This window comes from Elephantulus edwardii, unplaced genomic scaffold (genome assembly GCF_000299155.1).
Source record: "Elephantulus edwardii isolate Elephantulus edwardi_28Jun2011 unplaced genomic scaffold, EleEdw1.0 scaffold00054, whole genome shotgun sequence".
In the NCBI taxonomy this organism is placed as follows: domain Eukaryota; kingdom Metazoa; phylum Chordata; class Mammalia; order Macroscelidea; family Macroscelididae; genus Elephantulus; species Elephantulus edwardii.
The window spans coordinates 12123446-12139435 of NW_006399804.1; the positions used below are offsets into that span (position 1 = coordinate 12123446).

Genomic DNA, 15990 nt, shown 5'->3' on the forward strand with positions numbered 1-15990 from the left:
AAAAAAAAACAAAAAACAAAGATCTTCAACAAGATGGACTGACGGATGTCACCATCAGAAGAAAAGTGAAGAAAAAAGTCCCTGCCCCTCCCAAACCTGAAGCCAAAGCAAAGGCATTAAAGGCCAATAAGGCAGTCCTGAAGGGCAGTCACAGCTAAAAAAACATCTGCACATCACTCACCTTCCAGTGGCCTAAGATGCTGAGATTCCAAAGACAGCCCAATAACCCCAGAAAAGCACTCCCAGGAGAAGCAAACTTAACCACATGCCATCAAGATTCCCCTGACGACTGAGTCAGCCAGGAAAATAGAAGATAACAACATACTTGTATTCACTGTGGATGTCAAGGCCAACAAACACCAAGTCAAATCAGCTATAAAGAAACTCTATGACATTGAGGGGCCAAGGTCAAAACCTTCATTAAACCTGATGGAGAGAAGATGGCCTATGTTCCACTTGCTCCTGATTATGATGCTTTAAATGGTTACAACAAAATTGGGATCATCTAAACTGAGTCCAGCTGGCTAATTCTAAATACAAATTCTTTCTTACCAAAAAAGAAAAGATGGACTGACAGTGACTATAATAATGGCCCTGAGCATGTCTAAGATTGTGAGAATGGTACAGGATAGAGTAAGATTCAGATGTGTTGTTCACATGAGCTACAACTATGGGTTGCCGTGAACTTGATGGCATCTAAAAACAACATCTCAGAAAAAGGAAAAAAAAAGAAATAAAAACAACATCTCAGTTGAAATTCAATAATCACACTTTCCAAATCAAAGATCAAAATTATTGTGATATAACCTGACAAATAACTTTTTTCTTAATTTTTTACACTATGTGTAAGAATTACAAAAGTGACCTGGAACCATAGCCAAACTTTACTGTAATCAAATAAATTTTGTAACTTACAGGAGTTTTTTTTAAAAAAGAGGTATCTTACAGCTATCCAAAAAAAAATGTGGTATTATGAAAGAGAAAAATATTTTGACAACATACCAATTGACATATATCAACAAACAGATGCTGCCCTGGACGCTCTCACCAGTGGTGTCAAGAAATCTGGAGAATAACCACCTGGCTGAATGGAAGAGATCCGTATTTATTTCCATTCCAAAAAAAGGTGACCTGACACAGTGTGGAAATTATCAAATAACACTATTAATTACTATTAATATTTATTAATACTATTAATAAACAGGCAAGATCCTGCTGAAAATTATCCAAAAATTATTGGAATAACACTGCAACAGAGAATTGCCAGATGTGCAGGATGGGTTTAGAAGAGGCTGGGGCACTAGAGATATTACAGCCAAAATTAGATGGATCTCAGCTGAAAGCAGAGAGTACAGAGGAATGTCTGTGTTTCACTGACGATGAAAAGGCATTTGTGTGGATCACAACAAAATGTGGCTAACTCAGAGAAGAATGAGAATCTTAGAACACTCGATTGTACTTATGCAATACTTAGACCAGATGGCAGTCATCAGAACAGAGGAAGGAAACACTGAATTCTTCAAAATGAAGAAAGGTGTACACCAAGGATGTATCCTATCTCCTTACCTCTTCAATCTGTATGTCGAACAGATCATCTGAGAGGCTGGGATCTAAGAGGACGAATGTAGCATCAGGACTGGAGGAAGAGTTATTAGCAAGCTGCATTATGCAGATGACATAACTTTGCTTGCTAAAACTGAGGAGGACCTGAAGCATTTGCTGCAGAAGGTAAAGGACTGCAGCCTTCTATATGGATTAAAGCTCAATATCAAGAAAATAAAGATTCTCACCACTGGGCCAACTGGCAACATCATAAAAGACGGAGACATGACTGAGATTCAGATTCAGCTTGCCTGGCTCCACAATCAACTCTCTTGGTACCAGCAGACAGGAAATCAAAAGACAAATTGCACTGGGAAAATCTGCTGTCAGGGACTTCTCTAAAGGACTAAAGAGCAATGATGTTAAAGACTAAGGTGTGTATGATTGATCCAGGCTATAGTCTTCACAATTACTTGCTATCCATCAGAGAGCTGGACAATGACTAAGGATGATAGAAGAATTGATGACTTTGAGTTGGGTCACTGGATAAGAGTATTGAACATACCATGGATTGCTAACAAACAGGTCCATTCTTGGTGTTGTTATGTGCCGTCGAGTCGCTTGCGACTCATAGAGACCCTATGTACAACAGCCCTAAACTCTGTTCTGTCCTGTGCCAATCTCACTGTCTCTGACACATTCATCCCGATTGCCCCAGTCACCGAATCAATCCATCTCCCAGAGGGCCTTCCCCTCCTACTCCTGCCTTCCGCCCTCCCAAGCATGATGTCTTTCTCTGAGGACCAGTCTCTCCTTACAACATGACCAAAGTATGTCAGACAAAGCCTCAGAATCCTTGCCTCCAAGAAGCAGCCTGGTTTAACCCTCTCCAGGATGAATCTGTTTGTTTTCTTAGCAGTCCATGGTACCTTCAATACTCTTCTCCTACACCAAAGCTCAAAGGCATCAAATCTCCTTCTATCCTCCTTAGTCATTGTCCAACTCTCTGACGCATAACAAGTGATTGCAAAGACCATGGCCTGTACCAGACGCACCTTAGTCTCCAGAGACACACCGTTGCTCTTCAGTACTTTAGAGAGGTCCCTATCAGCAGACTTTCCCATCGCAATACGTCTTCTAATTTCCTGGCTGCAGGTGCCAAGAGTGTTGATTGTGGAGCCAAGCAGACTAAAGCTGTGAACAATCTCAATCTCTTCACCATCCACCCTGATGCTTCCAATTGGCCCAGTGGTGAGAATCTTTGTCTTCTTGACATTTAGCCGCAATCCATACTGAAGGCTGCAGTCCTTGATCCTCTGCAGCAAACACTTAAGGTCCTCCTCAGTTTCAACAAGCAGGGTTGTGTCATCTGCATAACGCAGACTGTTGATAGATCTTCCACCAATCCTTATGCCGCACAGAGTGAAACCAGGCTGCTCCTTGGAGTAAAGATTTTGAAGCTCCATCTGACATACTTCGGACACACCACAAGGAGGGATCAGTCCTCAGAGAGGGGCATCATGCATAGAAGAGAAGAGGGACAACTCAGGAGAGGAAGACTTTGGATGAGATGGACTGACTCAATGACCAGGGTAATGGGTGTAGATGTGTCTGAGACAATGAAACTGGCTCAGGATCGAGCAGGATTTAGTGCTATTGTACACAGGGTTGCTATGAGTTGGAGTCAACTCGACAGCACATAACAACAACATTCACATACTGAATCAGAAAATAACCAATTTAACCTCTTGGAAAAGTATGTGAGATACCCGTCAGGGAGATACAACAGCATTAAAAAGAAATTCATTCCTTTCGTTATGTAAGCTCAAGTACATTTTGATCCATCAGCAGTGACTATCACTAAGAGGTATTACAGTGCATTAATTAAAAAATCAGGCTCCAGGATATGGGATGGTCATCAAAAATTGGCCCTGTAGCCAACTACAAACTACAAACAAATTTTTATTGAAACATAATTACACTCATTCATGTCAGATTCCAGTAGTCATGACAGACCATATACAGCCTAAAAAAAAAAATCACAGAGTTGATCTCAACTCAGGGAGGCTCTCCCTCAAGTTTCTGAATTTATAAATCTTAATGAGAGAAGACTGCCTATCTTACTCCTCAGGGTGGCAACTTAACCACTCCATGGCACCAGTACACCTATATACAATCTACAAAATCTAAAATATTTATTTTGGAACAGGGATGCCCAACCCTGACTGAACATTAGCACAATTTGGTAAGCTTTTTTAAAAAGGGGAGGGGGGAAGAATGTCTATTCCCTCAGGTAGGCTCAACCTTTTCTTCATTGTGTACCAATGAGGGAGTTTTTCTTTTGCTTTTCAAGGAGAGGAGCAAATGGGGGGGGGGGGGGCAACAATGAATGAATGGAATCCCAAAAGCTCTGTAGATGTTCATTGAAATGAAAAACAAACAACCTAAATTTAAAAAAAAAAGTTTCTGATTTCATTGGTCTACGGTAACATTGTTATTATCAGACCAGTAGAAAAATGTATACAATAGAGCAAGATTATACAAAAGACAAAAAAAAAATCAATAATATAAAATATAAAGGTAAGAAGTTGATATACAGAACACAGAGTTGTTGTTGTTGTTGTTGTTCTTGTTAAGTGCCATCAAGTTGTAGATGACTCATAGAGACTCTATGAACAAAAGGCCTGAACAACTGTGTAACTTTCATTGTTGCTCCAAGTTCATAGTTTCTGGAGGCAAGCTTTTTCAGAAGTGGATGCCACTCCTGCTTCCAAGATTGTTTTAATCGGGGAGCTCCACCAAACACTGTCCACCATGGGTAACCATTATTGCATTTGACACATTAGTGTTACAGTGTTTAACATCACAGCAATCACGTGTTACCTCTATACAGCAAATGGACAGATCATTGCTATACCACTTAGATGAAGGTTTGACCAAAAACAATTAAAACCAGGCCTGAGTGCCACAAACTAAAATCACCCATCTTTAACTTGGTAGCATAACTTTCTATCCACCAGGCCCACAGAGCTCTCTCTCTGGTGGTGGTGGTGGTGGTAAGTGCCGTAGAGTCCTAGAAGACTCATAGGACCCTATAAGCAAAAGACCTGGACACTAGTATAACTCTGATCGCTTTTTCAAATTCATAGAGTTTTCGAAGGCAAGCTATTTCGAAAGTCAATGCCACGCCTGCTTGTTTTTTACATAGGTGGCCAAATACAATCAATTCACTCTGGATGGCTGATAAACACTGCACTCATGTCACATTTGAAAACAAGATCAAACCTCTACAGAATCAGGCTGCTCCAGACCTATTAAATAAGAGTTTTGAATTTGGTGTTGATCTCCTGAAGCCATAAAGATAAACACGATCTTTATATGATTTGTAGTATCCATCACATCAAAACATCTTGGTGGAAACAAATGGTTCCCTAAGACTTCTAGCTCCCAGTAGAGAAGTGATTTGTGAGTTCTCTAACAAATGTAAATACATTATATACTCATCTTAACTCTTAATAAATACAATACCCCACCTACCTCACCCTTAAAAAACATCTAAAGTCACAGAATGTTTCTATATGTAATATTACACTGTCTTTCAGGGGGTTTTTTTTGGGGGGGAAAGGGTGGGAAAGAGGAGGGAGGATGACAGGTGAGTGGAAGACATGGACCTGTAAGTCTAACTGCACTGCTACCAAGAAGGGGCAGAAGTAATAAATAAATAAATAAATGAAAGATAAGTGGCTCTATATACAATGAGATATTACTAAACAATAATAATAATAATGCCAGCAGGTCCCAAGATGGAACAGTTCACAAAAAGTGATTGAATCATTGAGGCCTGTAACTCATTTCTCCTGCATTTATGCAGCCAGTTATGTCTACTGAAAGGAATGGAGTAAGTATCTCAGGACACTGCAAAAGCACAATCTCATCTTACCATTTTATCATTTATAACACGGGTTCTCTCTGTATTAAAATGTAGAGATCTCTGGAGCACTTCTCTATAGTTTAGTCATAGCAGTTCTGGAACATTTCTGCCTGGGATTACATTATCTGATATGCAGGCAGTGTATCTGACTTTATCAAAAGCAAACTACTTACTCACAGCTCTTTCAAACATGCCTTGCTAGAGTATAGATATTATTCCTACTACCTGTGTCCTTCATATCCCAAACTGCCTTTCCCCTCACTTCTAAATACATGATTCAGCTAAACTAATTCTTCAGAAGTCTTCTCTGAGACTGTTATACATAATCTGGAATTATTCCTAAAAATTACGGTTAAGTTTTTAAAATCCCAACAATCTATATACAGAAGATTATGACACTAGCAAAACTGACATTAGAAAGACAACTGCACTTCAATCTCAAGTCACAACAGTCACAGACCTTGAAGTCTCTTTCCTCTCCTATTCCCATCCCTCCCCTTTTGCTCACACAACTAGCTAACAATCAAGCCTTATTCCTATTCTCCAACCCACTCCTCTGCCAATCATTTCAATTGTGGAGGAGTAAAAGCTAGAAAGTGTCAGGAGCCAACTGTGTTCTAACCACTGAAAAAGAAGGTCTACAGATGCACTTCTGTGATTGCAAATTACCTTCCATAGGCTTTATGCAAAAGGAGAACGGATAAAAGTAAAACAAGTGATCTTAGACTAGGATTCTTTCCCTCACCACTCATACCTCTTTCACCAAGGATTCCTGGTCCTTTCCTTGTATTTATTTCCTCCTTTTCAGTATTACTGTAGTTACCTAATTCAAGAAATACTCCACACATCTGAACTGTAACATCCTCTAAGAGGTCACTCTATATCTGGTCTCTTCATTTTTCCAATCTATTCCATACCATTTGCTGTTGTTTTTATTGTGTGACTTTGAGTCAGAATTGACACACAGCCGACCCTTCAGGGCGGTTTCAGAGGCAGTTAATGGCACAGGAAGAGACTGCCTATCCTCCTTTCACAGAGCAGCTGGTGAATTCGAACTGTGTGCCTTCGAGATTACAGCGTACCTGGATGAATCTTCCTAACACAGCACTTACCACTGTATTTTAATGGCATCTTGGAAAGAGCAGTCAAGAAACAAAAGGCATCTGGCACTGAGCAAATCTGCTGTCAACAACCGTTTTAAGGTGCTAAAGAGGAAACATGTTAAAGACTAAAGGGGCACCTTTAATAACATTATTAACATTGTCATGGTTATTTTCAATTGATACATGATGCTTGTGAATGCTGACAATGAAAAAAGATGAAGACTGGATGCCTTGAATTGTGGTCATAGCAAAGAGTACTTACTAAACATACCATGGACTGCCAAAAAGAACAAATCTGTCTTACAAGTGAAGCTAGGGTACTCCTTCATTGAGGATGATACAGAGCCAGGTAATGTTTTCGGGGTTTTTTTTGTTTTTTTTTTTTAACACAGGATCACTGTTTTGCTTTGTTTTGTTTTTAAATTTATTTTATTTCCTTTGTTGTGTGCCACTGAATAGGATCACTGTTAATCAGAAACAACTTGATGGCACCTAACAATAACAACACTAAGGTACACAAGACTATAACTTGTTCAAAACTTCTTTGGTTTTATTCACCTTTGGGCCTGTGCACATACTGCTCCCTAAGTAAGGAAGCTAGCTGTTTTCTCTTCCCCAATACTTTCTTAACATATATTCACCCTGCAGACTTCAACCCAAGATTACTTCTTCGATATGCAACCCTACACTGGAAACCCTGATCTATACTCACATCAACATTTATCATCCCTAGACAGAATTTATCACAATTTCTCATTTATTTGATTAGTAAAAGAGGTAACTGCAATCCTCTGAGAAAAGAGATTCTATCTGATATGTAAACACTGTGACACATAATTGGTAACAAGGAGTTAAATGACTGAGTAACAAATTAAACAGCACAGGCTCTCTTACTGTGAAGCATGTGACACACAATTTACACCTAAATTTTACTGAGCATTTCTGACAACTGCCAAGGTTCCAACTTGGGATTTGTTTAAAATTATACAAGTAACCTTTGGGATCTTTAAGTCATTCTGTTAATTGTTCAGAAGAATGAGACGTTCCAACAGTATGTCTTTCCATTATTCAAAGTAAAACCTGAATGAGACATTAATGAAACATGGAGGGGGTGGGGGAGCAGGGGGAAGGGCTTCTCATTGTTTTGAAAAAGAAATCATTTGAAATGAAAATAGATTAATCCAAAGCTTTTCCCATAAACAGCATAAATATATATATAATGTACAGAAAAAAACAGAGAACTAAGAAAAAAATGGGTGGGTTTTCATTCCTCATTCCCTCCCCCCTTTAGTTTTTACTATGCAAACATGTTGGTACAAAAAAGAAGTTATGCCCGAGGTTAAAATATCAACAGTAGATGTCTTCAACTCTAATTTGAAACATACTCAAGTAAGAAATAATTACAAGGTAATTTTATAATTAAAATTAGTATTACTTATGCCTAAAAATTAAATAATTTTAATGTCTATGAATAAATAGCGTCTCTCTGAAGGTTCAAATCCACCAAACACTCCATGAAAGAACAATGGACAATTTCCTGAGCAATTTACAGCCTCTAAAATTCTGCTAGAGAGACAGCTATGAGTCAATTCCTACTCAATGGCAATGAACGTTAACTAAAAACTCTGTAAACAGAAATGGGAAGAGATTGTCTATTATGGGAACACTGACCCACAGAGTACCAACAGAAGAGCCCTTCAGGTTACCAGGCACAAAAGCCTGGCTGGGAAAAAGAGCTGCTTTCTCAAAGTAGTTTGTATCTTAATGTCTCAAAGTAGATTTTATCTTAAGGACATGAATGGAGTAAAGTGTTGTGGAGTTTATCTTCTCAATACAACTTTTCCTAGCCATTTTATGACTTTGCTCTGCAGATGGGCAGGAATATGTGAATGGAACAGCAAGTAAGCCTATCCTAGGGATTAGCTATCTACCATTCTACAAAGGGAACTGGTCAGGCTCAAAAATCTACAAGGGAATTGGCTAGTCTTGCCAATAATCTGAAACAGCTCTAGCTATAGACAGATCGTGCACCACTAAACAAGAAGCAAGAAAATGTGGGACACCCTTCTTGCTCCAGCTATACCTACAGCAGCAACACCTATGGCTGAACTGGAGACCTGATGTAACATGGGACCTTGACGAAAGAGAGCCAATACTGACAGGACTGAGAATTTAGTTGTACACAGAGAGGTGCGAAGCTAATACTGGCAGAACTGAAAACACGGCTAAAAGCCACAAAGCTTGAGGCTGAAGAGCCTGTGTACATTTCAGGTGCTATCTTAACTGTATTGTTAATTTTTTTTGGGGGGGGGGGTGATTTCTCAATTTTATTCCAATGATGTACACATTTATCATTGTACCAATACCATGTTGTTTTGGTTACTACAGCTCTGTAGTAGGTTTCAATGTCAGGGAGTGCTATGCCTTCCACTTCATTTTTATTTTTCAGAAGAGCTTTGATATTTTATTTTATTTTATTAAGTCTAATGAACGTTTACAGAGATTTTGTATTTCCATTCATTCATGTATTCTGTTATTCTAGATTATAACTTTTTAACTTCTCAATATGGTTAGGTGTGGTCTGTGAGATATCACATCGTATTTTGGAACTAGCACAGCAGTAAGATTCATGTTGAGAAGTGCAGAAAGAGATACGGAAGCATGGGTGACATGTAGACATCTCTGACCTCATGGGAATTGGTTTTGCGTTACTGATACTTTTGACAGGTACAGTTCTTTGTGAAGTTGGTAAACGTCAGACGTGGCCATACCCACATGGCCCTTGCTCTTTTTACCCAATGAAGGATTTCCATTTGCTGACATGGCACAACTCAAAATGAGGAGAAACGGCTGCAGAAAGCTACTAATAATTGCAACATGGAATCCATGAAACATGAGTCTGAGAAAATTAGAAGTTATAAAAACTGAAATGGAATGCATTAAGACAGACATCACAGGCATTAGTAAGGTGAAAGGACTGGGACTAGCCATCTTTAATCAGACTACTATGTCAGGTATGACAAAATGAAGAGGAATGGTGTCATGTTCATATAAAAAAAACATTTTAAAATTTATCTTAAAGTACAATGCATTGTCACTCACTGGTATCGAGTCAGCTCTAACTCATACTAATTTTCAATAAGGTTTCCAAGGCTGTAAAATTTAACACAAAGAGACTGTCCATCTTTCTCTTGAGGATCATGGGATTGAACCACAGAAGACATGACCACTTTTGTTGAATAATGCAACACTCTCTGGACTATACAACAGAATTCCTTGTACTACTAGTAGTAATAGAAACAGTATCCACAGTACTAATAATCAAGAACTAAAAAGATACTGAAAGAATTAATAAAGTAGCATGCAATCAAATACCAATAAAAAAAGAAATTCAAGCTGCACTGAAGGTGCTGGCAAAAAAATAAAGCCCCAGGAGTTAATGGAACACCAAATTACAGGTCTAAAATAACAGATGCAGCCATGGACGTGCTTTCCAATAAAAATACAAAAGCAAAACTAAATCCACTGCTGCTGTGTTTATTCCAAACCAAGGTGATCCTCTATCAGGTTCCCCAGGTTACAAATCTCTAAGGAAGAAGACTAGTGAAATGGAACCACTCTTTGGGTTAGCAGCACAGGATGTAACCACTATGCAACAAGAGTGTCCCTAAAATGAGTCGCTCATTCTTTTTCTCTCATTGCCTAAATTATCAGTTCTAACTCATCACTGACTCTTCATCAAATTTACAGGGAGCACTGGCAGCTCAGTGGTAAGGAGCTGTACTGCTTACCCAAAGGCACAGAGTTTGAATCCACCAGCTGCTCCATAGAGAAAAGATAGGCAATCTCCTCCTACACAATTTTATAAGTCTCTGAAAACCCTCTGGAGGGCCAGCTAAGGGTCAATTCCTACTAGATGGTACATATAACAATAAATCACACTGGAGGAACCTATGCATCTTTCTCAATCAGCACTGCCAGTGCAGTACGTGAGTCAAGCTCTTTAACCCACTGCATCACCAGGGTACCTTTAATGAGGACTTTAAATTTATGACTACAAAACTCAAACGGACACTCAAGATTGTTCACTATTCTTACTATTCTTTCTAATAAAGTAACTCTGAAGGTCTACATCATACTTTTAGTTCAAATTTCAAACCATCCACATCTCCCTCATTCTTCATCACGTTATGTCAGTGAGAAAAACACATGAGCAGCAGACAGGCACAAAACCCTTGACCTCTATGAACACAGGCAGTTCAACAAAAACTCACTGTCCTCAGGTCTGAACTGATTCAGAGCTGACCCTCTAGTGGGTCTGCTCGGCTGTAAACTGCGTGGGAGATTACCAATCTTTCTTCCCCAGAGCCACCAGTGAATTTAAATCTCTAGAGGCACAGGCTTTGGGTGAGTAGCACAACTCTCTATGGACTATTATCACCAGGGCTCCCCTAACTGTAGCTAGAACAGATTAAGGAGTGAATGTACAATGAGGGCTTAAGGAAAATGAGACAACAGTTTTAAGAAAACCAGCTAAGCCATGAAGGGGAGATAAGCCAATTACTAGGTAAGAATATGAAATCAAGAAACCATTTTCTAACACAGGAAACTTGAGATGTATACATTCTGACTACACAAATTCTGCAAGGGAATAAAGATATAAAAAGTAGTGCTCATTTTGGCAGCACATATGCTAAAACTGTAATGATACAGAGAAATATGGGCCCTGCTTAAGGATGGGACACATATTCAGGAAGTATTCCATATTTTTTAGATCAAATTAAAGCAAAGTAACCACTTTCAGGCAAAGATGTGCAGAAAAACTAGATTACTGGAAATGGAAAAAGTGAAATGGAACAGAGGACTCTGGAGGCCTAATGGGTAAGGAGTTATGCTGCCAACCCAAAGGTAGATAGATGGTTCAGATCCACAAGCTGCTCTGCAGTAGAAAGATGGGCAACCTCCTCTCAATTTACAGTCTCTGAAAATCTGTTACAGGATCAGTTATGAGTCAGTTTCAACTTAATGGCAAAGAGTGAATATGCCAACACACTGTGAATGCAACCAATGTCACTGAATAACTTGTGTAAGACGTTTCAAGTAGGAACTTAACTGGCTGTGTAAACTTTCAATGAATACACAAAGTATGATTTCTTTTTTTAAAATGATATAAAAAGTGAGAAAACCAGTTACAAAATCAACACACCCTCATAGCAATCTCATGTGCATTTGATTAAAACTATGCTCAAAAGTGCTTTCAGTGATTGATATTTTGGAAGTGAGTTCTTATTCTTTTAAGGTACCTCTGGGTGGATTCAAACTGCCAACTTTTCATTAGTAAACGTTTTCATAGTAAACAAACATTTGATGGTTTGAAACAGGAATTCAGAATTATCTAAGTGAACTTTTAGTTATGTATAACTACTGATTCTTGTATTTCACAATATGATATTATGAACCACTGCAAAATATAAACCCTAAAGAATTGAAAATAGGTACAAAACCCAATTCCTACACAGGATTGGCGACAGCATTACTATTCAAAATAGCCATTCCCACAAAATGTGATTATGTGCACTCATATTCTTCATGTTGTGCCACCATTATCACCATTCCTTTCCAAATTATTTTGTCACAATCAACACTCACTGCCCTCTAACAAAAACCCTCCCTTTCTCACCTCTTCTCACACTTTGATTTCCATGCATTTGTTTACTTCATTGAAGCGAGACCATACATTTTTGTCCTGTGTGACTGCCGTGTTTCACCCAGAGTGTTTTATCTAGACTTTATTTACCTTTACAGTTCAGTAATATATACACTGAGGAGCTCTGGTGGCACCGTCCATAAAGAGCCATGCTTCTAGCCATAAGGCCAAGACTATCTAGTAGTTCAAGTTCTTCAGCTGAAGAAGGATGGGCAATCTCCCCCAACACAATTTACAGTCTCCTAACCCTACAGGTTTAAATACGGTTCTGAGCCTGTCTTGCTAAATATATTCCTAACAATTTACAGTCTCCTAAGCCCCACTGATTTTTCATATGTTTCTGAGTCAATCCTCCTAAATGTATTCCAGAGTGTGACTGTTTCATAATTTGAGTCTCATATGTATTTATGTGTATACACACATATGTATGTGATTTGGGGTGATTATTTGGTATATAGAGAAAACTGAGTATTTATGTTTCTATCTTGCCACCTTAAGGAATCACTCTCCCTCTTTAAATAAATTTTTGTTCTATCTACTTATAAAAATTATTAGCACTTTCATTGCCATGAAAGTTTTTTCTGATAACTGCTATCCTGAAATATAATTCACATACAATTGAACCATGTAGAGTGTACAGCTGAATGGACTTTGGTATATTCACAGAGTTGTGCAACCATCACATCAATTTTAGAACACTTACCACCTCAAATGGACTCACAGCCATTAGTAGTCTTTCTGCATCATCCTGCCCTCCCCACAGCACCTGGCAACTACTTGTCTGCCTTTTGTCTCTGTGGATCTTCTTGTTCTGCACATTTCATGTAAACAGAATCACTCATGTCAATATGCAGGCTCTTCTGGCAGGTTTCTTTCTCTTAACATAGGTTTTCAAGGTTTATACCTGTTGTAGCATGAATTTTTACTTCATTCTTTATTATAGCTAAATACTACACTGATATATAAGGAGCTCTGGTGATGTGGTCTAGACCATGTCACTCTGCTAAACAAAGGCTGTGCAAAATTGGCTATTCAAATGTACCAGTCACATCTCAGGAGAAAGATGGACAGTTTTCTCCCCTTAAGATTTGTAGCCTTGGAAATCTTAGTAATAACTCTTTGGCAGTGTATTTTTAGTGACCGACAGACGACATTTTATTTAGTGATTCATCAGCTGCTGAACATTTGAGATTTTCTACTTTTAGGCTATTAGAAACAGTGATTCTGTAAGCAAAAACGTACGGGGTTTTGTGTTGTTTTTTTTTTTTTGTGAACCTATTTTTATTTAATTTCTGTATATAACAGAATTGCTGGGTCATTCAATAAAAATGTTTAACTTCTTTATAAACTGCCGACTATTTTCCAAAGCAACTTTAGCATTTTACCTTCCCACTAGCAACCAGCAGTTTGAGGCTTCTAGAATTTCCATATGCTGGTCACCATTTGTTGTTACTTGTTGTTATGTGCCATCGAGTCGCTTGCGACTCATAGCGACCCTATGTACGACAGCCCTAAACTCCACTCTGTCCTCTGCCAATCGCACTGTCTCTGACACTCCCATCCCAATTATCCCAGTCACTGAATCAATCCACTTCATAGAGGGTCTTCCTCTCCTGCGCCGTCCCTCCACCCTCCCAAGCATGATGTCCCTCTCTAAGGACCGGTCTCTCCTCACAACATGTCCAAAGTAAGTTAGACGGAGCCTCAGAATCCTTGCCTCCAAGGAGCCACCCGGTTTAACCCTTTCCAGGACAAATCTGTTTGTTTTCCTAGCAGTCCATGGTATTCTCAATACTCTTCTCCAGCACCACAGCTCAAAGGCATCAATTCTCGTTCTATCCTCCTTGGTCATTGTCCAGCTCTCTGATGCATAACAGGTGATTGCGAAGACCATGGCCTGTATCAGACGCACCTTAGTCTCCAGAGAGACACCATTGCTATTCAGCACTTTGGAGAGGTCCCTAACAGCAGACTTTCCCATGGCAATGCGCTTTTTAATTTCCTGGCTGCTGGTGCCAAGACTGTTGACTATGGAGCCAAGCAGACTAAAGCTGTGTACAATCTCAATCTCTTCACCATCCATCCTGATGCTGCCAATTGGTCCAGTGGTGAGAATCTTTGTCTTCTTGACATTGAGCCTCAATCCATATTGTAGGCTGCAGTCCTTGACACTCTGCAGCAGGTGCTTCAGGTCCTCCTCAGTTGCAGCAAGCACGGTTGTGTCATCCGCATAACGCAGATTGTTGATAATTCGTCCACCAATCTTGACCCCACATTTCTCCTCATAGAGCCCAGCCTCCCGGATAATCTGTTCTGCATGTCCTTTTTATTATAGCTATCCTAATGGACTATGTAACTTAATCTTGAATGTATTAGAATATCCTAATATGTATTGTTGTTACGTGACATAGTCACTTGCGACTCAATATATAATTAGGGAGCTCTGGTGGCCCAGAGGCAAGAAAACTGCACTGCAATACCGAAGATAATGCAGTTTGAGACCAGCAGCTGCTCCACAGGGGAAAGATGAGCAATCTCCTCCCGGCTATTACACTACCTCTGAATATGTGCTGAAGGGTTAACTATGACTGATTCTTACTTGATGGTACACAACTACAACAAACCCTACTAGAGGATCAGCTATGAATAGGTTTGAACACGATAGAAATGACTTTGACTCAGACTATCCCCATGGTATGTAAAATACCACATTTTGTTTCTTTTACTCATTCGTTTGCTAAATGGGTACTTTTGTGGTTTCCAAATTGTGGTTACTGTAAAAACTGCTTCAAGGAAATCTGATGTTCTACAATGAGTTTAATTATAATTCGTAAAATAAGATTTAAAATTAGTTCTTCGTACTTTATATTTGAGATTCTGCACTTAAGACACTATTGCTAGGCCTCTTCCACATTTCCTTTCCAAGGTTTACAGTCCATCTTATCTTTGGGACATAACTTTCTAATAAATCTAATAAATCTTTTTTTTTAAAAAAAAAAGATACTATTACTATTGGTTAAGTGCCTTCCAGTGAAGAGTAGATTTTTTATTCATAGCAAGTTCCAATTGACAGAGCTGAATATCTACGCAGTTTTGTAAGCTGTAACCTTTATAGGAGAAGCTTGCTAGGTTCGTTCTCCAAGTGCTGAGCTGGTCTAAACTGCTAACCTTTCAATTAGCAGCAAAACACTTAACCACTATGACCACCAAGGCTCCTTAGAAACCCTAACTGACATTCTTTAACTAGTGTAAAATTCAGTTCCATAAACATATGCTGAATATCCACACAGTGTACATACAGAACTGGTTAGGTAAACACACAGATCAAAAGTGGAAACCACTTGAAAGCAAGTATATGTATTATCTTCCTTCAGTAAATTAATTAGAATTTTTGCATGTTTTGTTCTGGAATGTTCTTTGTAAACTAAGTTCACTACCAACCAACACTGCTGAAAAGTTTCATTTTGTAAATGAGTAGAATTAGTAAGCACAAGATTAAGAGTATTTGCTATAGCTGTTACGTGCCACTGAGTCATCTTGCAACTCACAGCAACACTGTACAATAGCTCTAAACTGTGCTCTATCTTGAACCAGTCTCATTGTCTCTGACACATCTACTCCCACTACCCCAGATACTGTGTCAATCAATCTCATCTGTGGTCTTCCTCTCCTGCACTATTCTTACACCCTTCCAAGCATGATGTCCT

General features: G+C 39.0%; 1 protein-coding gene across 14 annotated transcripts in view; it reads right to left on the reverse strand.

The window, feature by feature from the left end:
- ABI1 (abl-interactor 1) overlaps nucleotides 1–15990 on the reverse strand; it is a 136241-nt gene that overhangs the window by 106550 nt on the left and 13701 nt on the right. The window contains exon 3 of one of the 14 annotated variants that reach the window (XM_006887071.1): nucleotides 5699–5705. The exons of the other annotated variants lie outside the window; for them this stretch is intronic. Coding sequence (XP_006887133.1) covers nucleotides 5699–5705 — 7 coding nt within the window. The remainder of the gene's footprint in view (nucleotides 1–5698; nucleotides 5706–15990) is intronic. 14 annotated transcript variants of the gene reach the window in all.